A 21,837-nucleotide genomic window follows, 5' to 3' on the forward strand; every position below is an offset into this window, starting at 1 on the left:
ATGATGACTTTATGATATTCAACTATTATGTCTCGCAACAACAATATTCCTGGGATTGCGATGTACGGCATAATAGGCATCTGGACTTAAAAATCCGGGTGTTGACATCGCTGTTCCGGCACCCTGCCGGGACGGGGAATTGCCCCCGGAGCCATCTCCACCGCCGTCTTCACCGCCATCTTCACCGCCATCGCTGCCTCCATGATGAGGAGGGAGTAATCCACCCCCGAGGCTGAGGGCTCCGCTGTAGCTATGTGGTTCATCTCTCTCCCATGTACCTCAATACAATAATCTCATGAGCTGCTTTACATGATTGAGATTCATATGAGTTTTGTATCACTATTCATCTATGTGCTACTCTAGTGATGTTATTAAAGTAGTTTTATTCCTCCTGCACGGTGTAATGGTGACAGTGTGTGCATCCGTGTTAGTACTTGGCGTATGCTATGATTATGATCTCTTGTAGATTATGAAGTTAACTATTGCTATGATGGTATTGATGTGATCTATTCCTCCTACATAGTGTGAAGGTGACAGTGTGCATGCTATGTTAGTACTTGGCTTAGTCGTGTTGATCTTTCGTGCACTCTAAGGTTATTTAAATATGAACATTGAATTGTGGAGCTTGTTAACTCCGGCATTGAGGGTTCGTGTAATCCTACGCAATGTGTTCATCATCCAACAAGAGAGTGTAGAGTATGCATTTATCTATTCTGTTATGTGATCAATGTTGAGAGTGTCCACTAGTGAAAGTATGATCCCTAGGCCTTGTTCCTAAATACTGCTATCGCTGCTTGTTTACTGTTTTACTGCGTTACTACTGATGCGTTACTACTGCTTGTTTATCGTCTGGGCAAAGCACTTTTCTCGGTGCCGTTGCCACCGCTCATATATATTCATACCACCTGTATTTCACTATCTCTTCGCCGAACTAGTGCACCTATTAGGTGTGTTGGGGACACAAGAGACTTCTTGCTTTGTGGTTGCAGGGTTGCATGAGAGGGATATCTTTGACCTCTTCCTCCCTGAGTTCGATAAACCTTGGGTGATCCACTTAAGGGAAAACTTGCTGCTGTCCTACAAACCTCTGCTCTTGGAGGCCCAACACTGTCTACAGGAAAAGGAGGGGGGCGTAGACATCAGCCACCAATTGGGACGATGGAGAGCTTGATGGGGTTGGTCCTAGCCGGAATCCAGCACTCGTCCTGCGGGACGATCGAAAAATTCCTGGCGTAAAGAACACGCCTGATACGTCTCCGACGTATCGATAATTTCTTATGTTCCATGCCACATTATTGATGATATCTACATGTTTTATGCACACTTTATGTCATATTCGTGCATTTTCTGGAACTAACCTATTAACAAGATGCCGAAGTGCCGATTCTTTGTTTCACTGTTTTTGGTTTCAGAAATCCTAGTAAGGAAATATTCTCGGAATTGGACGAAATCAACGCCCAGGGTCCTATTTTGCCACGAAGCTTCCAGAAGACCGAAGAGAAGACGAAGTGGGGCCACGAGGTGGCCAGACTATAGGGCGGCGTGGCCCAGGTCTTGGCCGCGCCGACCTATGGTGTGGGCCCCTCGTGACGTCCCTTGACCTGCCCTTCCGCCTACAAATAGCCTTCGTCGCGAAACCCCCAGTACCGAGAGCCACGATACGGAAAACCTTCCAGAGACGCCGCCGCCAATCCCATCTCGGGGGATTCAGGAGATCGCCTCCGGCACCCAGCCGGAGAGGGGAATCATCTCCCGGAGGACTCTACGCCGCCATGGTCGCCTCCGGAGTGATGTGTGAGTAGTCTACCCCTGGACTATGGGTCCATAGCAGTAGCTAGATGGTTGTCTTCTCCCCATTGTGCTTAATTGTCGGGTCTTGTGAGCTGCCGAACATGATCAAGATCGTCTATCTGTAATTCTATATGTTGTGTTTGTTGGGATCCGATGAATAGAGAATACCATGTTATGTTGATTATCAATTTTTATCTATGTGTTGTTTATGATCTTGCATGCTCTCCGTTACTAGTAGATGCTCTGGCCAAGTAGATGCTTGTAACTCCAAGATGGAGTATTTATGCTCGATAGTGGGTTCATGTCTCCGTGAATCTGGGGAAGTGACAGAAATCTCTAAGATTATGGATGTGCTGTTGCCACTAGGGATAAAACATTGGTGCTATGTTCGAGGATGTAGTTACTGATTACATTACGCGCAATACTTAATGCAATTGTCTGTTGTTAGCAACTTAATACTGGAGGGGGTTCGGATGATAACCTGAAGGTGGACTTTTTAGGCATAGATGCATGCTGGATAGCGGTCTATGTACTTTATCGTAATGCCCAATTAAATCTCACAATACTCATCATAATATGTATGTGCATGGTCATGCCCTCTTTATTTGTCAATTGCCCAACTGTAATTTGTTCACCCAACATGCTGTTTATATTATGGGAGAGACACCTCTAGTGAACTGTGGACCCCGGTCCAATTCTCTTTACTGAAATACAATCTCGTAATGCAATCGTTTCTCTCGTTTTTCTGCAAACAATCACCATCCACACTATACATCTAATCCTTTGTTACAGCAAGCCGGTGAGATTGACAACCTCGCTGTTTCGTTGGGGCAAAGTACTTGGTTTGTGTTGTGCGGGTTCCACGTTGGCGCCGGAATCCCTGATGTTGCGCCGCACTACATCTCGCCGCCATCAACCTTCAACGTGCTTCTTGGCTCCTACTGGTTCGATAAACCTTGGTTTCATACTGAGGGAAAACTTGCCGCTGTACGCATCACACCTTCCTCTTGGGGTTCCCAACGGACGCGTGCTGTACGCGTATCAACGCCCCACAGCGATGGATTCGTCGTAGCTTCCCATGGCAGAACCCTCCCGGTTCCGGCCTCCAGACGCCACCGGCCCCACGGTGGGCGCCAACTATCGTTTCCTAATCGACGGTACCTCGGAGGAGGGATCCTCATGAGGGGGAGAAGAAGTAGGGGCCATAGGGCGGAGAGTCCTCAGGACGGTGGTACGTGATTTACCCAGCTTCGGAACACCTGCTCGATGACAGGGCCTACTGCTGCTTGTCTGGTATTATCTGGGCGCTTTCGCGTTGTTACAATGAGTTGTGGTTGTGCCTCTAGGGCTCCCAGGATCTTGCTTATAAAGACGCACGGATCTAGGGTTTACAAGGAGAGTCCTAGCCGAAATACAAGTTGCCTAACTACGGTACAATATCTTGTCGTGTATGTCAAGGATCCGCCTTCCTCCAAGGTCGTACTGGATCCGGATACTTCATAGGCCTTCACGGATCCAGCCTCCTTCGTAGGTCGGTTGAGATCCGGCTCCCTGCTCATGGGCTGGACTTCATCCATCATGATCTACATCAATTGGGGTGCCCGATGGGCCACATGCCTCATCACCGTCTGTGGGCCACTCGGGCTTGCCGGATCTAGGCCATGCCATTGATATACCCATAAAGTATACCCACAACACTTGTGGTAGTGATGGAGAACCAACAAGTACTACATCAACGAGAACAATGTCATCAAACATGCGGCTTGTCAACATAAAGTGTGAAACGTTGAAACTTTGGCACAACCATCGTCATGTTAAAGTGTGTATCTATCATAGTCAATTATCCGCAAACCATTGTCTAAATTCATATCGGGTAGCAGCCAGTACGCAGAACACTTCGACAAATCGTGACCTAGTTGTTCAACAAAATCTTTAATCCATAGCGACGACTAAGTCTCCGGTTCACAACCATCAAAATACTCACGTCTTCCATCTACATAGCGCTTGTTAGCACCAATTCCACCGAAAAATCCGCCATGCTTCATCTCTACCGAGAGCAATGCCTCGGTCGGACCTACCAAATCAAATTAACATGCTAACTCAGGAAATCGCAATTAAAACTGCAGTCCATCCAATATTACAAGCAATGTAAGAGCTCTAATCGACATTCAATAGGCAAAAAAGCAAATTTAATGCACAAATTGAAGCTGCAGCCATCCTATCAAGATGATCCCAGTCTTCCCGCCGCGGATCACCGGAGGGCGACACAACAACAACCCATCCACGCCGATCGGCCTCAGTCGCCTCCGCTCCACCGCTCTGTTCTGTTTTGATTTGGAAAAAAGATCGGGATGGTCGAATGGACTTCTGAGAATGTCCAGGCCTTTCTGCTTATTTCCGTTGGCTGTACCATCATGGCTCTCCTTCCTACGTGGCACCGCTCAAAGGCCGGTCAAAGCACTTTAGGACCTGCGATGAAGTTAAAAACAATTAGGACCGGCCGCTGAACCACTTCAAAGAATAAGGACCCACACAAGGTATGGTCCAAACTTTTGGGACCTTCCATAGATTTATCTTTTGATTTTGACCTACCTACACGAGCTACTCGCGAGGTAGGCGAACTCGGCTCGTTTAGCTCGAATTCGTGTAGCGGCAAAAGTTGAAGCTCTATTCAACTCGTTATGCATCAAGTTCGAGTCACAGGTTGCTCGTTTAATTAACTCGCGAGTTTGGAGTTTTAATTCCAGGTCAACCTAAGCGTCCCCCGGACCCGCACCGACACACGAAACACCGTCACTGCCACAGGGGTCCACCTTCCACCAGCCCCCACGCTCTGTGCGGGTGCGTGTAGCAATTACCGCCGCAGGGGCAGAATCGTACTTGCCCCCGCGAAACGCAAGGGTAGGTTTAATTCTCGGCCGCTGCTCCCCTCCCCCCTCCTATCCCCACCCCACCCCACTCGCCTTGTGCGGCCGCGTCGAGCTGCTGCGGTGCTGCGGCCGCGCTCCTCCGCCCCTCATCGGACCCTTAGCTCCGGTACGATCGAACCTCCGCCAAGGCCGGAGGCCCCGAATCTCCCCGCGGTTCGTGCCCCTCTCCCCCTCCTCCTCCTCCTTCGGCGTGGCCGTCCCGTCGTTCGCCGGATCGCGCGCGGAGCAAACTTGCGCTCGTTTCGCGTTTCGATCGGCGCGGTCGATTGGGTGCCTCGTCCTGGTCTCGTTGCGCCGATTGGTGGCGTCTGCGGTCTCGGGTTCGCGACGCGGTAGGGTTTTGGGGGTTTTAGGGTTTCGGCGGTGCTCGCATGACTCCTGATCTGGGTGCGGGGCAGATTTCGATACGTGTTACGAAGGGCGCTTAGATCCCTGGTGGAGCACTAACGTGATTAAACGTTGTAGTGTTGCCTCTGACTGATTTTATCTGTGGGGTCGAACAGAGCTGTGGAAGCGAGGACACTTGTTGCAGTAGACGCATTGTTTATGGTTTAGACCCAGTCAAGGGTTTGCTGATGGTTAATTTAGGGCAGTCATGCTTTGTCTATCTTGCTCGACCCTCTGGTATAGGGTAGACAATGGTTCTCTAGCTTCAAGCACAACGAGGGTTAGTAGGGAAGAATCAGTTCCAATAGAGGAGGCAATTGAAGTAATCACCTTCATAGAGATACTGTGCTTCATAAAGTACTATAAATGCACGCAACTCAAATTCTATGTCTTCTGACATGATGCCAATTAGAATAAGAGATAGTTTGCATACCAACAGATGCCCACATGCTCCGAGTCTATGGTTCAATTTTTTTTCTGCTTATGTATGCCTGAATGAATCGGATTGCGACTGGTGCAATAATATTGAGCGGCCCTCTATTTTTTGTATGCACTATCACCAATTGTAGTTATCTATATTTCCCTATTTTACTCAGTTTGAAGCTTCTCTACTGCTGGCTCGTCAACTTTAGCCATCGAGAAGATGGGTGGAAACAAGAACCCAATTGTCTTTCTGGACGTATCAATAGGTGATGGGCCTGACGAAAGAATGATATTTGAGGTACACTTTCTTTTCTTGTAAGTTCACATGCAAGGGTGGGTGGCTGATTGGAGATCAGCAACTCCTATGATTTACTGAATAATTTCCTTTTCCTTGCAGCTGTTTGCTGATGTTGCTCCCCTGACAGCTGAGAACTTCAGAGCATTATGCACAGGTAATGTTCATTTTTGGTGAACAGATACAAATGTCATCTGTGCCTAAGTTGTATTTGTGACCGTGTGTGAAAGATAGCTGCAGTTCTGGTCTAGTAGTTATGTCTTGAAATATCAACACTACTATATGTAAATAGAATACCAATATTTGCAGATGTACTTGTTGAAATCATGTATTGACCTAGTGGTTGTTGGAAATATATTAATGTTAGCCTATGCATTATTTCCAACAGTGGTTAAGGCATCCCTATTCTTGTGCTAGGGCCCTCAAGTTCAACAGGTTGATTTTACAGATTGGCTTCATTTTTTGAAAGCTCATTCTCCCCCTTTGTCTTGGCACCACTGCTCTTCCTAATTGAGGTTGTGCTGCAGGTGAGAAGGGAATCGGACAGACAACTAAGAAGCCATTATATTATAAGGGGTCAATATTCCACCGTGTCATCAAGGGGTTCATGGCACAAGTCAGTTCCTTTCTCTCCTGTGTAATTATATGTTTTCAACAATATGGTTCATCTTAGGTTAGCATTGTCTTTTCCTTGTTTTTAGCCAGTTTTCTGTTTCCTTCCATGATGTAGGAATGTAGGATACAGGACAGATGATTTCGACAACTTTTGTTATCATATGTACTCCCTCCCTCCCAAAATGTAAGGCACCTTTGATTTTTGCTGGTCAATAACTTACAACTTTGACTATGATTTGTACTTATAATATGTTCATAATTATTATAAAGATACATGAAATGAAAGAATTTTGCAAGAGAAATGCAATGATACAATTTATACATTCTCAATAATATAATTTGGTACTCCCTAGTGGTCATAGTCGTGAATCAAAGACCGTGCAAAATAAAGCGCATTTTAGGGCCTTACATTTTGGGAAAGAGGGAATAGTATTTAAGGTGTATTACCTTCATTGTCAAAAAGAAAAAGGGACCTTAAATTGGTTTGTTAGCACAGGTTTGCTAACCTGTATTTCCTTTTTTCAGGGTGGTGACTTCTCAAATGGAAACGGTGAGTTATTTGGTTACTTCCTCTCTTACATTCTTTATGGAATTGAGAAGAGGTGGAAATCTCCTGCTGTTACATCACTCTTTATTGGTTCATTTGTGTATTCTACTGCAAAACAGTTGGCAGATGCTAGTTTTGATAAACCTGTCATTTGTTTTACCTGAAATGAACCAACTTTAGTTCAGTGGGTAGAAATAAAGTTGAGAAGAATGAGATGCAGGGGAAGAATTTCTTAACAGCCCATATTTGTGACATGCGTACATGACCCTCGTGTGATTTATAATATTCTTCCATACCCATAATGGTATTCTGCTTCCTGGTGCTCAGGTTTTTCTTACTTGTGGAAGTGTGACTAAATAGTATAGTTGTGTTTTCAGGAAATGGTGGAGAAAGTATATACGGCGAACAGTTTGAAGGTATTTATCATTAAACTCAGTATGGAATATATTCATTTGAAATTAAGTATGCATAGGGTTTCGTGGATATTCTATAGTCTATAAATTCATTCGGAAGTTTGTTTACCCAGTATAATGTTGTTAGTTTAGACGCAATCATTTCTTGAAGCTGTCAAATCCTCAAATATAGCACTCATCCTGTTATGATGGTAATCAATATGCATGTAATGCTTGTTTATTATTTGCATTTCAGATGAGAATTTTGTGCTACGCCATGATGACCGCGGTCTTTTATCAATGGCAAATGCTGGACGTAATACCAATGGCTCCCAGTTCTTCATTACTTTCAAGCCTAATGCACATCTTGACAGGTTTGTTTGGATGCGTTCATTTCAATTGTCGTGGCAGGTTTCAGGCTTAAAATATTTTGTAAACAGAACTCTCAGCTTTAGTCAAGTTTTGCATGTGATACCTTACCAGCAAGGGTTCAGAAAATTAATGTTGTCTGCCAAGTCGCTTATGTAATATTGTGTAAATCATAAAATATGCTCATGGACCCTACTATAGATATATAACTATCATTAGGTTGACAGTTGTTTTGTTTAGTGCGAAACAAACAAACTATTTTGAACGAAATTCCAGTTGCATACAAAATTTAGAACAATGCCGTTCTAGCCTTTCATGTGATGTTCTTAGAGGAGCACACAATTTTCTTCATTTATCTATTTTGCCAGGTAATAATCGATGTAAAAGTTACCTGGCACTACTTCCTCCGTGTTGCTTGTTGAGTGCTTGGATCTAATTTGATGCTTGACTCAGGTCTTTCCTAGCAACTCTTGTTGAGGAGTATTTAGTTAAAGATAGTTCCATTATCCTATCTGTTTCGTCATTCTCTGTTCAGTGCATGGGTATTCAATGATGCCATCCTGACTGGGAAATCCTTTTGCTCTGTTGAGCCCTTAGAATTTCTTGGAATACTTATTTTTCCGTAGTGTGTAACTTGCAAAAGGTTTTGCAAAACTATGATCAAATATGGAACGTGCACATGAGAGAGGGAGGGGGTGGGGGTACAGAAAGATTGTAGCTACCCAGTTACAATATTCTTTTTGCTGGTCATGATTTTGCACAACCCTTCCAAACATGTCCGGAGAGGGAGAGAGATTGTAACTGAGTCGCTACAATCTCTTGTTTTTTCGTTGATCATGAATCATGATTTGGCACAACCCTTTGCATGGGGAATGTTGCACATGTATGCAACATTTGCTTCTTTTAGACGCAACTCAAAACTTTTCACAATTTCCCATGTGTGAAAAATCAGCATTCTAGGGAAAGTAAAATATTTATTGGGTTGGGATAGCATACAACAGTGGCCTTACGCAAATCTACCGAGTGCAATTTCGGAATGAATGCAGTTATGCAGATAGGTACTGCTTAATGTGAACTTGGATGTTCTCTTGGTTTTTGTGTTAAAGAGTGAAATCTCACGTATGGTACTTCAAATATCGCAGGATATCAAGTCACAACATAGATAGGAAGTTAAGTATGCTGTGATTCCCATGTTTCTTATGCTGAAGGGTTTTAGTGTTATCTTGTATTGCAGGAAGAACACTGTTTTTGGCAAGATTATTCTTGGAAATGATGTGCTGAAGAGGATTGAGCTTGTTGATGTGGACAGTTCTACTAATATGCCTCTTGCTCCAGTAAGAATAGTGGATTGTGGGGAGCTTGTTGATGGTAAAAGTCGTGGATCTGTCACAACTGAAAACGGTACTGCTCAAATCATCAGTAGTGATTTTGGAATGTACTACCTCTGGACGTAATTAATCGACGCGTCCGTCCACTAGTGACATGCTTGTACAGCCCTCCCTCCGCGTCGATTAAATCCGACCGGAGGGAGTACCTTACAACTATCTAAACATCTAAATAGTTCTAGATCTTTCACATACTCTTAGTCTTTTACCATCCTTTCTGTGCTACCATTATCCCACAGATAAGAAGAAAGTTAAATCAAAGTTGTCCAATATTTCATCTGATGACGAAGCTAATGAAGAAAAACACAAGAGCCGTCGCAAGAAATCTTCAAAGAGGAGAAAGAAGAAGAGGAGATATTCTTCTTCAGAATCAGACAGCTCGTCTGAGTCTGAGTCAGATTCTGAGAGTGATTCAGATTCTTCCAGTGAGTCATCTGACATCAGCAGCTCAAGTGATGAAAAGCGAAAGCGCAGGAGGAGACACTCCAAGAAGGATAAACGCAAGCATGGAAAAAGAAAGCGAGACCGCAGGCGCGAGAAAAGACGTAGAAAGCGTGACAAGAAATCAAAGCAAAAGTCGAAAAGGTATGTTCGCATTACCAAATTGAACATTTTGGGGTGTTTGCTGATATGTAACATAAATTTAATTACCAGGATGGAAGAGAGTGATAGTGAAACTGGAAATGCGAGTGATAGCAGCGCTGAGGATGCTAGGAAAAAGCGGCACCGTCATGGAGGAAAATCTAAGGCCACATCTCAAGTTTCTGGTAATTTCCTTTTGTGGCTGATGTATGTGCCTATGCATATTTGTGTTGCTTCTTTATTTCATTGGGTGTAAATTGTGAACTAGATGCTCTCTCTTAAACTTGTACTGGTTTCTTATTTAGGCTCATGGCCCATGAACTTCATTTTTTTTTGAGTTTTGTTATGCACTATGTTAATCCATCCAAAGAATACCGGAAAAACTGTATACTATGCCACTTGAGCCTGCATAACCACAAATTGGTGTGGGAGTTCATTTATGTAGATCATGTTAGGCAATGGTATTTTGCTATGGGATAGTTTTTGTGTGATTATTACTTCATTAATCTCCGCCTTGGGCATCACTTATTATTGATTGCTTTGATGAATATACTTCAAAGCTAGAAAATTAGGCTGCAGTAGTTGTGTGCTTGTATTTTACGGGATATGAAATCGTTAGGTACTAGGATAGAGTTCATGTTGCACAACTGGCCAACTAATCAACCTGTACTGTTTCTTGCCAGCTGAAAATCACACAGCAGTATTTGCTTTGAAGGATGCCACTTCGACTCAGGAAAAGATTGCAACATCAGCAAGGAGTCTAGCACAAGAAGACAAATCTCAACTGGAAAATGGGGAGATGCGCACAAATGGTGTTACCAATTCAAGATCTGAAAGGAACCTTGATACTGTTCCTGTTCTAACTGGCAACCGAAGCAAATCTAGGTTCCCTATACTTCTTCCCACATCAATCATTCTTTGTGCTTACTGCATCTGCAAGCAGTATTTCATCTTACATTGATAAGCAGGAGCCAGAGCATGAGTGCTAATCACTCAATGAGCAAGAGTATGAGTGTAAGTCCGAGAAGCCCAGTCAAAAGGTCATATGTCAGCCCGGAGAGATTGGTAAGCCCGAGTCCTGTTCACCCGAGTCGTAGTAGAAGTCCTGTCCATGCTCCCAAACAAAAAGAAAACAGGAGTCCACCCCGACGGAGGAATATCAGCACGAGCCCTCATCGGAGAAGCCTCAGCAAGAGCCCACCTGGAAGTGCAGGCAGAAGCCCTGTTGTCCGCAGGAGCAGGAGTCCTGTTGAAGCTCGGACAAGAAGCATTAGCAGGAGCTCGGTTAGATCCTTCCAACGAAGAAGTCCGAGTAAGAGCCTGGAAAGAACTCATGTGCGGAAAAGCATCAGCCCAAGCCCCACACCTATGGACAAGGGAAGAAGCGTTAGCCGAACTTCTGCAAGATCTCCATTGCAAAAGGGTGTCAGCCGGAGCCCAGATCTGCCTCCCAGAAAGACTGCAAGCAGAAGCCCTAGAAGAAATCCTCGTAGAAACTTCAGCAGGAGCCCTGTGGGATTATCTAGAAGAAGCCCGACCCCTGTGAGAGGTGGTCGATCTCGCAGGAACACAAGCAGAAGTCCTAGCCCACCTCGCAGGGCAGTATCACCAGCCAATCACGGTAGGAGCCCATCGAGGAGTGTCTCTCCTGATGGATCAAAACGCATAAAAAGGGGGCGGGGTTTTACTCAACGTTACTCATTTGCAAGACAATACCGTTCTCCTTCTGCTGATCGTTCTCACCGTTATGGTGGAAGAGGTGATCGTGACAGGTAACTGCTTTAACTTATGGACTTAATTTCTTTCATTCTGGAGAAGTAGCTGAGTTCGTGAAACACTTTTGAACTATGTTTCTTTCATTCTGGAGAATTTACTGTAATATCTTTTTGTAGGTATATGAGTCACCGAGGCAGTCGTTATCGTTCACCTCCAAGGCGGTACAGAAGTCCACCTAGAAGAGCATCACCGAGGTATAGTAACTATTCAGAATGACTGCACGAACAACAAATGCAAATTTGATTTTGATATGTCTGTGTAATTTCCTTAATTATTTGGAAATAGACATACAATTTTGTTCCCGCAAAAAGACATAGAATTTTGTAATGTTCTCTTGATCTCTTTCTGATCCCACACAAATTTGTCTTAGTGTTCAGTGTTCCAAACGGTTGCATTATCTGATAAAGAACTACAACATGTTTGCTTGCATCCTTCTCTACTTTGATACTGTTGGTGATAAACATCTTCCAACTAATTATGTGGCAAGATGTTCAGTATAGCCTAGTCCAGTACATGGCTCAAATTCATGGTTCTCTCTTCATTTTTCACTGGAGGCCTAACAGGTACAGAAGGAGGAGCCGAAGTGTGTCACGCAGCCCGCCTGTTCACCGAGACCGTGGAAGGGGAGGTGGCTACAGCAGGAGTCCAGCACGTAGTCGTTCGCCTCCTGCCGTGAGACCAAGATCACGTGCACGGTCAATCTCCAGGAGCAGGAGCCTGTCTGGGTCAAGATCAAGGTCCCCACCACCTGTCCAAGATCGCTCTCCCCTTGCCTCGCCATCTCCGAAGCGTGCAAGTAAGGATAGGTCCCCATCTATGTCGATCAGTCCTGAAGGAAAGAAGGGCTTGGTTTCCTACGGAGATGGCTCCCCCTCCCCTGGGAAGTAGGGGGGTACAAAGAAGGCATTTACTAGGTTCAGTCTATCTGCATTCCATGTTCAAGTTGGGCCTCTGTTAGAGAAGCTGTTCTCCCCTGCTGTCGTTCAGCACTTTTGAAATGTTACATGTGTTCTTTGGGATGACTGAATTGTGAATCGGTTGAATTATCTTTGGACAACCATAATCTGAGGTTAGCATTGTTCTGTTCAGTACACACAAACATTTTCTTGCGGCAGTTCTTATTACTGGTGCCAATCATGGTTTTGTTAAAGCTGCTGAATGTAGTAATTCTATTGAGATACTTTACACTTTTGATGAATATATGCACCTGAGTCTCTCGTATGGGTCATATCAATCTGTCTTTGGTCGCATGAACAAGCATCAGTTTATATTGCTGCGGTATGAACTGTTTAAATTTGTTATTTTTTTCCGAAAAAGGACGCTTTTCGACTTAAAATATTTAAGCATTATATATCTAGCTTCTGCATAACTAAGAATACACACAAGTCTACACCAACCTCCAGGCCAAGATGCGGAGGCCCTTCTACATCACGGTTTTGTCCCCGGCGGCGTGGTACCTTGCTGCGTTGAGATGCAGCGGGAAAGTGGCACAGAAGCTGGACACGGTTGCTTTTCCAGGTTTATCTTTAGGGCTCTATATGGAAATCTTTTGGACTAGATTGTATTTCTTCTTCTTTTGGTCCTCTATGTACTTTCCCATGCCACCACTGAAATGAAAGCTTCTCGGTCCCTCTGGAACCATCCCTTGTTCAAAAAGAAATTAATAATGCACACATCTGCTAAATCCAAATGTATCAACTTAGAAAATAAAAGACAATGTACTGTAAGGATGCCTAAGGTGATGGAGGATCAATCCACAGATTAGCCTGCCATGCATGTTGGTTAAAAAATCTCTCGTCGTGTCATCGAATTGAGTAGACACCTCCATAAATAAGGGCGTGATGCTTCACATGCTCTAGAGATGACCGTGAATGGAGCGTAGTTGTACACCGGTAGATAACCTGTATGAGAGACGCATTTTTATCATTAAAAATCTTATCATTTCTACATAGCTAGATTGATTAAATAGCGGCAAGCGCTCTCACCTAAGAAGTAATTTAAACCTATGATCCACACCATTTAGCTAATTATCAAATATATTTGCAACGTTGCGTGGTAGTATAAAGTAGAACCTATTTGGATGATCAAATGTATAATCTTGTAGATTTCCACTAAAAAAATTTAGTGTTTGATAGTCTCGTCCTCATGGTAATACATACTTTTTTTTATTTCCATACCAATTGCGTTTCGCAAGGTTGTTAAATTTGTTACTTACAAAGGTTTGATTTTCTATGGACATCGTGTTAGATTTAGGCTGTGTTTTCTACCATGGTGGTTTATGGTAAATTGAGAATCTTATTTTGTTGAACTTTTTTTGGTGGTTGCGGGCGTAAATTGACAGTTTCTCTCTTTGGTCACACTAAGTTCTTGTTTGATAGTGGAGTTTTTGTGGGAATTAGTTGGGATAATCCTCACCAAACTCTAAATCCCCAGTTACTTAAACAAATTTGTTTGGTGATAGAGTATTAAGCGAGTTTAATCCCAGCTTATCCCCACTTTTCTCCCAAATCTTAATGTATTTTTCTTAACCCCCAATACTCTACCTTTACCTAGTATTATACATTGTCATTGGAGATGTTCTTAACTGCAAATTTTGACATAGAAGGGTAGTTTGCCTGATCGGTAATATTCCGCCGAACTTGCACAGCCATGCCTCCATTTCACCATCATCCGCACAAAATCGGTCCAGAAACCGACGTGGGCACTGGCTCGCCACTCGCTGCCGCTACCCCTTGCAGTTCAAACCCCCACCGTCCGATCTCACGTCAACGGCTCAGATCCAGGCGCCACTCCACAACTTCCCAGTTCGGAGCGCCAACCGACCAGCCACCACCACCACCAATGGACGCCGCAACCGCCGCGACGGCGACGGCGGCGGCGATGGTCTGGTTCCGGAAGGGTCTCCGCGTGCACGACAACCCGGCGCTGGACTTGGCCCGGCGCGGCGCCGCGCGGGTCTACCCGGTGTTCGTGCTCGACCCGAGCTACCTCCGCCCGGACCCCGACGCGCCCTCTCCGGGCTCCGCGCGCGCCGGGGTCGCCCGCGTCCGCTTCCTCCTCGAGAGCCTCGACGACCTGGACTCCCGCCTCCGCCGCCTCGGGTCCCGCCTCCTCCTCCTCCGCGCCCGCGACGACGTCTCCGACGCCGTCTGCGCCGCCCTCAAGGACGTGCGCAACGAAATGCTATATAACTACCACGCCCTTCTTTGTAATCTTGCAAGCACTTGACTTGAGGACCTAATTAACCTTACTATTGTGTTCTTCCGTGCTCGCAGTGGAACATCGGGAAGCTGTACTTCGAGTCCGACACCGAGCCGTACGCCCTGGCCCGCGACAAGAGAGTCACGGTAAGGGCAGTGATCACTCCGCAAGTACTACTTTTGCAAGGAGACCAGAAATTTACCGAATTACTCTGATCGCTCAAGGATTTTGCGGCTGTGTCGGGGATCGAGGTGTTCTCCCCGGTCAGCCACACCCTTTTCGACCCGGCAGAAATCATAGAGAAGGTAATATACAGTTGGAAGCACTAATGCGGTTATGTTCATTTCTTGATACAGTAGAATTTTTGGAGTCATGTGCTTAAGGGATGTTTTTATTTTCTGTCGACTGTCAAACCTGAAGAATGGGGGCCGGCCACCATTGACTTACCAGTCGTTTCTGAACATTGCCGGGGAGCCCCCCGCGCCTTTAACGGAGGAATACTCCGTGCTCCCGCCGATCGGTGATACCGGGGAGTATGAGTTGTTTTCTGTGCCCAAATTGGAGGAGCTTGGGTATGGTGATATCAGCCAGGTTAGAGCAGAAGCAACACTGAATCCAGTGTACTATTTGTTTGATCACATTTGAGTTTATGTTAATTGAATTCATACATAGGAGTCTGTTCCGCCATTCCGTGGCGGCGAGACAGAAGCTCTGAAGAGGATGAGAGAGTCACTCCAGGATAAGGTTTTATTTCTGAAAAGTGATCACTTCTCTGATTCATTGCACCTGTATCTTCTGAATTCTGAGTATTGAATTTAGAAATGGAAGTTACTTTTACAGTTGGACTTCTAACAACATCAAACTCCTTCGTGCAGGAGTGGGTTGCCAAGTTTGAGAAACCTAAGGGTGACCCTTCTGCCTTCCTGAAACCCGCGACAACGGTCTTGTCACCATATCTGAAAGTGAGTATTGCCATGATCCTCTTTAACCGTCTCGTCTATTGCCGTTTTCTTTAGATTACAATGTCGAGAATTGAAATGGATCGTTATGTTGCAGTTTGGTTGCCTGTCGTCAAGGTACTTTTACCACTGTATTCAAGATGTCTACAGGAGTACCAAAATGCATACAAAACCACCGGTTTCATTGACTGGCCAGGTGAGTTCATTTATAACTGCATTGGTTTGTTTGTTCTGATTTTCTTCTTCTTTATTTCCGTTTATTGTAACAGTTGCTGTGGAGAGACTTCTTCTACACAGTGTCTTTTGGCACTCCTAATTTCGATCGTATGAAAGGGAACAAAATATGCAAACAGGTTTGCTGATCCTATCACCTCCTTATTTCAACTCTCTTCGCCTTTATCATAATCCCAGTCCCTTCTAGTCTAGATCCCATGGAGAGAGAGTGAGGAGCTGTTTGTTGCATGGAGAGATGGCCGAACAGGGTATCCATGGATTGATGCCATCATGATTCAGGTTTTTTCCTGAAAAACGTGCTACAACTTTACACCTGTCTTGCTTCCATCATTCTGTTTCGCATCACTTGCAACTGGATCATGTGAATGACTTTGATCATTTTCTTGGTTGGCAGCTGAGGAAGTGGGGTTGGATGCATCATCTTGCACGCCACTCTGTTGCTTGTTTCCTGACGCGGGGTGATCTAGTACGTATGATCTACACAGTAGCTTGGTTTATGTTGTTTGTTTGTAATTTTGGTAGTAAGTTAGCACGTCAGGTGTCAGTATTAAACAATTCGCATCAAAATTCTGAAGGTGATTTCTCAACCCTGATATATTCTTAATAAACAGTCTGAAGGTAACACTAGATTTAGAACAATCAAGAATTCGTAAAATAATGAAGTTAGAGCGCTGATGCACATTAGAGGGAAGTCAACATCACAAACAGTAATTTCACATGCAACACTTTTTTTTCCGATAAGGGCGCTTTATTACTCAAAATGGTTTTAAGCATTACACCCAGCCTTTGCATAACTAGGATGCACACAACCGTTTAATAGTCCAGTATCAAGCAAAAAGAGATACAAAGAACGATATAAAAAGCCAACTACTATAAAGTTCTGTTGACTTCAATCCTCCGACTATGTAGCCACCCATGTTGGAAAATAAACTCCGTGCCCGTGTTCTCCAACCGTGTAGACACCTCCGTAAAGAGATCTCGATCTTCCAAACGCTGAAGTGGCGACCATAAACGGAGCAAAGCTGTACACACCTGCATGATAGAGGAATTTTTGTCATTAAAAACCTTGTCATTTCTGCATAGCCAAAGCGACCATGCTACATCAATCGCTCCCACTCTGATAATAGTTTTGTACCTAGAATCAACCTTATTTAGCCGATTGCCAAAGATGTTTGCAATGCTACGAGGTGGATATAAGGTAGACCCTATCTGAATGATTGACCATATAGATCTAGCAACCCGACAATTGAAGAAAATGTGTTTTATTGTCTCATCTTCGTGACAAAACACATATTTCGTACAACCATGCCAGTTGTGTTTTACAAGATTATCTTTAGTAAGAATCACACCTCAACGAAGATACCATGCAAAGACCTTTGTTTTAAGAGGTATCTTCATCTTCCAGATGGATTTATTATTTAAAGCCGATTGTGTTGGAATACACAGAGCTTTGTACATGGAGCCGACCAAAAATACACCATTCTTGGTGAGACTCCAACGGAATTCATCCGTCCCTTGAACCAAGTGGATTGAATCCAACCGCTGAAGCAGTTCGTTCCAAGCGACTAATCGGGGACCAATAAGATCACGTCTGAACGTCATAGAGGGAGGGGAAGATTCCAACACCTTCTGCAAGGTATCCCCTTTATGGCAAACAATACTGTACAAAGCTGGGTACTGTTCACGGAGAGTGGTTGTTCCCAACCATTTATACTCCCAGAACCGTATCTTCGCCCCATTCTTAATGGAGAAAGAACCAAATGGGGAAAAGTATATTTTAGTTGCCATGACGCCAGCCAAAAAATGTGAATCACCTGGTTTCCAAAGAACCCGAGAGATCGCCTTTGAGACAACATACTTTTTCCGCAGCAGTTGTTGCCACACACCATCCTCCGTTAACAACCTTGCCCGCCATTTACCAAGCAAGGCCCTGTTCTTAACTTCAAGATCATGGACACCTAGTTCACCTTGATCTTTTGGACGGCATACAACACTCCATTTAGTTAACTGGTACTTTTTCTTCTCACTATCCCCTTGCCAAAAGAATCTTGATCGGAAATAGTCAAATCTATGTAAGACTCCTTTCGGTATCTGGAAGAAAGAAATCTTATACAGTACCATATTTGTAAGTACTGAGTTTATGAGAACTAATCTTTCACCAAGGGATAGTAATTTTCCTTTCCAACTAGTAAGACGTTTTTGAAGTCCTTCTTCAACAATTTTCCATTCAGCCAGCGTGAGCCTCCGATAGTGAATCGGAATGCCAATATAGATGATTGGAAAACAACCAATCCCACAGCCGAATAATTCAGCGTAAAGGGTTGGCATCATCTTTGGAATCACCGAAACAAAACAATTCACTTTTATGGAAATTAATCTTAAAACTTGACAACTGCTCGAATGCTGAAAGAATTAATTTGAGATCACGTGCGTTTTCCAAGTCTTGATCCATAAATAGAATTGTGTCATCGCCATACCGAAAGATGGATAAGGCCCCATCAACCAAATGGGGGACTACTCCTTCAATTTGGCCATCGATCTTAGCGCGCTCTATTATAATTGCAAGCATATCCGCCACAATGTTAAATAACATTGGAGATAGGGGATCACCTTACCTCAATCCTTTTCTGGTCTGGAAATAAATATTTGCCAGGGTCATGATTGACCTTAATGGCAACACTTCCACCAAAAACAAAGTTATTTATAAGAGCGCGCCAATCCAGAGTGTTGTTGAAGAAATGGCCATTTGAGTTTATCATAGACTTTTTCAAAGTCGATTTTGAGCATGACCCCATTCAACTTTTTGCGATGCATCTTGGATTGTCTCATGCAAGGTCACCACCCCATCTAGGATGTATCTTCCTTGCGTAAAAGCAGTCTTAGAAGGGCGCACCACTTGATCAGCCACTGAATTAAGTCGAATAGTAGCAACTTTTGTGAATATTTTAAAACAAACATTTAGTAGGCATATTGGTCTGTATTGCTGAATCCGTTCCACATTATTAACTTTCGTAAAAGAATGATTTCACCAAAATTAATACGGAACAGATCTAGCTGCACCTCGTGGAGTTCAGGAAACAGATCCAATGAGTAAAACTTGAAAATGTCCCAAAAGGTTTGGTAAAATTCAGCCGGAAAACCATCCGGTCCTGGTGCCTTATTATGCTCCATCTTAAAAACCGCTTTTCTTATTTCCTCCTCGAAATACGGGGAGATTAGGATATCGTTTTCTTGTAGACACTTGGGGGATATCATCAATCCGGGATTCATCTATGGATATATCCGATTCCTCCGGAGTGCCAAAAAGACCTTTATAGTATGATGTAATATAGGACTTTAGCTGCTCCTGACCTTCAATCAGTCCCTCGTCCTGAGTAAGAGAATGAATGAGTTTCTTTCTATGTTGACCATTGGCGACACTATGAAAGTATCTCGTATTCGAATCTCCTCCTAACAGGACTGGGCCTTAGACCTCTGGTACCATTTGAGTTCCTCCTCACGAAGTAAACCGGCTAACTTAGTATTATATTGACTTTTAAGATCAATCTCCTGCTTAGTCAACGGTCGTACCTCAACGAGTGCCTCTAAGTCATCAATATCTGATGATAGGCTGAGTTTCTCTTGTTTGAGCTGGCCTGCCATTTGCCTAGCCCACCCTCCAAGGTATCTACGCATCGAGCGTAGTTTGTTATTCCACCTTTGGATTGGCGTGTTCCCAACAACCGGCTTGTCCCAAATAAATTTAACCATATCCGAGAAACCATCCCGATTGAGCCATCCAAGTTCAAATTTGAACGTACGTCTCCGTTGCGGTAATGGTGTCCCAGTAGATAATAAAATTGGAGCATGATCTGACAAAGTTTCAATCCGAGGAAGGACCCGTACTAAGAGTAGGGGGAATTTCAATTCTCAATATGAGTCCATCAATACTCGATCCAATTTCTCATAGTAGGCCTGGGAGACTGTTCGCCCAAGTGAATTGTCTCCCACCCATTGATACCTCTCTCAATTCCAGACTATCAATAACAATGTTGAATAAGAAAGACCAATGGGTGTCAAACTTGCCCCTACTTTTCTCGTGAGGGTATCTTGGAAAGTTAAAATCCCCGCCTATAATAATAGGGTGCGGATTGTCCTTTGCTAAATTAACCAACTCCCGAAGAAAAGCAGGCTTATCAACAACCTGGGCAGCCCCATAGACAGAAACCAAACTCCATATGAAATTATCATATTTATTCCGGATGTGAAATTTAATACTCCGAAATTATCCAAAATTTCCATAGTCGCAGTTCCGATCCTGACCTAATCATACATGATAAGGACATACCTTTCTGAAAGCAACATGAAACTAGTATTTATTTCCAAGTGATTCTTTTTAGCCCATGTGCAGGGGCACATCAGAGTTAGAAAAAGAGAGTTTATTTCAAGTCAGATTCTATTTTTGCAAAAAAAAAAAAGAGATCTGATTCCAAGCCTAGATAATTTTCTTTACCTCAAATTGTCTAACTTGTCTATTGCATGAAGTTTATCCACTGGGAGAAAGGCCGTGACGTCTTTGAAAGGCTACTGATAGATTCTGACTGGGCCATTAACAACGGCAACTGGCTGTGGCTCTCCTGTTCATCCTTCTTCTACCAGGTTAGCTATCAAACAGTCGCTTTAGGCACTACTTGTAAGTTCTAACTGCATTTTCATTCAGTCTAATATATTTTCTTCCATGCGTCCTCGACACAGTATCACAGAATCTACTCCCCAATCTCATTCGGAAAGAAGTACGACCCCAACGGAGACTACATCAGACATTTCATCCCAGCGCTGAAACGTGACTATCCCAGCAACAAAATTTCATCATCAGAAAGCAACACAACATCTTTGTGATCTAAGAAGCAATTAACCCTCCGTTGTTGTGTTGCAGACATGCCCAAGCAGTACATCTACGAGCCTTGGACCGCGCCCCTCAGCGTCCAGGAGAAAGCCAGATGCATCATCGGCAAAGACTACCCGAAACCAGGTGAGAAGAAACTTATTTTTTCAGACGCAGAAAGCATATAGCAAATTTGTACGATGCCTGGATCTTCAGCATTTTTCCTTTTTGCACTTGCAGTGGTTGATCATGCGGCTGCAAGCAAAGAATGCAAGAACAGGATGGGGGAAGCTTACGCGTCGAATCGACCTGATGGCAGTGACACTGCCAAAGGAAACAAGGCCTCGAATTCACGGCAGAGAAAGATTTCTGAATATGCCCCAGACTCATCCAAGTCCAAGCAACCGAAGAAGAGCAGCTGAGGCGATTGTAGAAAAGTTTTAACAAGGTCAAATAGAAGTGCTAGCCTTAGCAGCCTTACTAAACTATAGTACAGTATTAATTCTGATGTAACAAAGTTTGGGAGAACTGATTAGTCTTCTTAGCAGCCTTACGAAACTATAGTACAGTATTAATTCTGATGTAACAAACTTTGGGAGAACTGATTAGTCTTCTTATCAACTCTTAATCTATTTTTTTCGAAAAGAACTCTTAATCCATCTACTAATCACACGCTAGTAGGAGGAAAGACAAGTATTGTTGGTTAGTTGGTTCACGGTTGGTTGCTTGCTTGTACGAAACCAACACAAAAGTAACAAAAACACGTGAAGCCGGTACCAAGATCACGCCTGGGTTTGGCACGCACGCACGTACGCTCTCTAATCTGCCAAGACGGGGATGGCGATAAGCTTTATCTCTTGCACACCAATGAAAGGAAAGGACGATAAAGAACGGAATGGGCCATGATTGAAGCACAAAACAACACACAAGAAATACGGCTGATGGGTGAAGGATAAGCTGTGTAGATGCGTCAGCCAGTTCGAACCTCTAGCTTCAAAACCGCAGCCGTCAAAACCATCCACTTACGCTCCTGCTTCATTTCTTACAGAAATTATATCCGCGTACGCTAGCTGCCATGTTCCTCTTG

At 43.9% G+C, this 21,837-nt stretch overlaps 2 protein-coding genes across 5 annotated transcripts; both read left to right on the forward strand.

Annotated features, from left to right (window-relative positions):
* Positions 1–4,716: 4,716 nt before the first annotated feature.
* Positions 4,717–12,720, forward strand: LOC127307663 (uncharacterized). 4 transcript variants are annotated; one of them, XM_051338412.1, is made up of 14 exons: positions 4,717–4,874; positions 5,705–5,829; positions 5,929–5,983; positions 6,354–6,442; positions 6,967–6,991; positions 7,366–7,404; positions 7,637–7,754; positions 8,984–9,150; positions 9,374–9,719; positions 9,789–9,901; positions 10,400–10,601; positions 10,685–11,488; positions 11,609–11,686; positions 12,047–12,720. In XM_051338412.1, exons 2-14 carry the CDS (start codon positions 5,752–5,754, stop codon positions 12,378–12,380), a joined length of 2,448 nt encoding a protein of 815 aa, XP_051194372.1. In that variant the 5' UTR covers positions 4,717–4,874; positions 5,705–5,751; the 3' UTR covers positions 12,381–12,720. The 4 variants fall into 4 exon arrangements, with proteins under 4 accessions (XP_051194372.1, XP_051194373.1, XP_051194374.1 ...); XM_051338413.1 differs by having other exon boundaries at positions 12,056–12,720; XM_051338414.2 differs by lacking the exon at positions 4,717–4,874 and adding an exon at positions 6,215–6,261 and having other exon boundaries at positions 5,779–5,829.
* A 1,450-nt stretch (positions 12,721–14,170) lies between these two features.
* On the forward strand, positions 14,171–21,371 carry LOC127307664 ((6-4)DNA photolyase). Its single transcript, XM_051338416.2, has 14 exons — positions 14,171–14,660; positions 14,768–14,839; positions 14,918–14,998; positions 15,114–15,284; positions 15,366–15,437; positions 15,569–15,655; positions 15,750–15,848; positions 15,922–16,005; positions 16,079–16,165; positions 16,281–16,352; positions 20,411–20,524; positions 20,621–20,708; positions 20,802–20,897; positions 20,991–21,371. The coding sequence occupies exons 1-14, from the start codon at positions 14,334–14,336 to the stop codon at positions 21,170–21,172; spliced, it is 1,632 nt and encodes a 543-aa protein (XP_051194376.1). The 5' UTR covers positions 14,171–14,333; the 3' UTR covers positions 21,173–21,371.
* The last annotated feature ends 466 nt before the right edge of the window (positions 21,372–21,837 follow it).

The sequence above is a fragment of the Lolium perenne genome, chromosome 6, assembly GCF_019359855.2.
Source record: "Lolium perenne isolate Kyuss_39 chromosome 6, Kyuss_2.0, whole genome shotgun sequence".
Classification (NCBI taxonomy): Eukaryota; Viridiplantae; Streptophyta; class Magnoliopsida; order Poales; family Poaceae; genus Lolium; species Lolium perenne.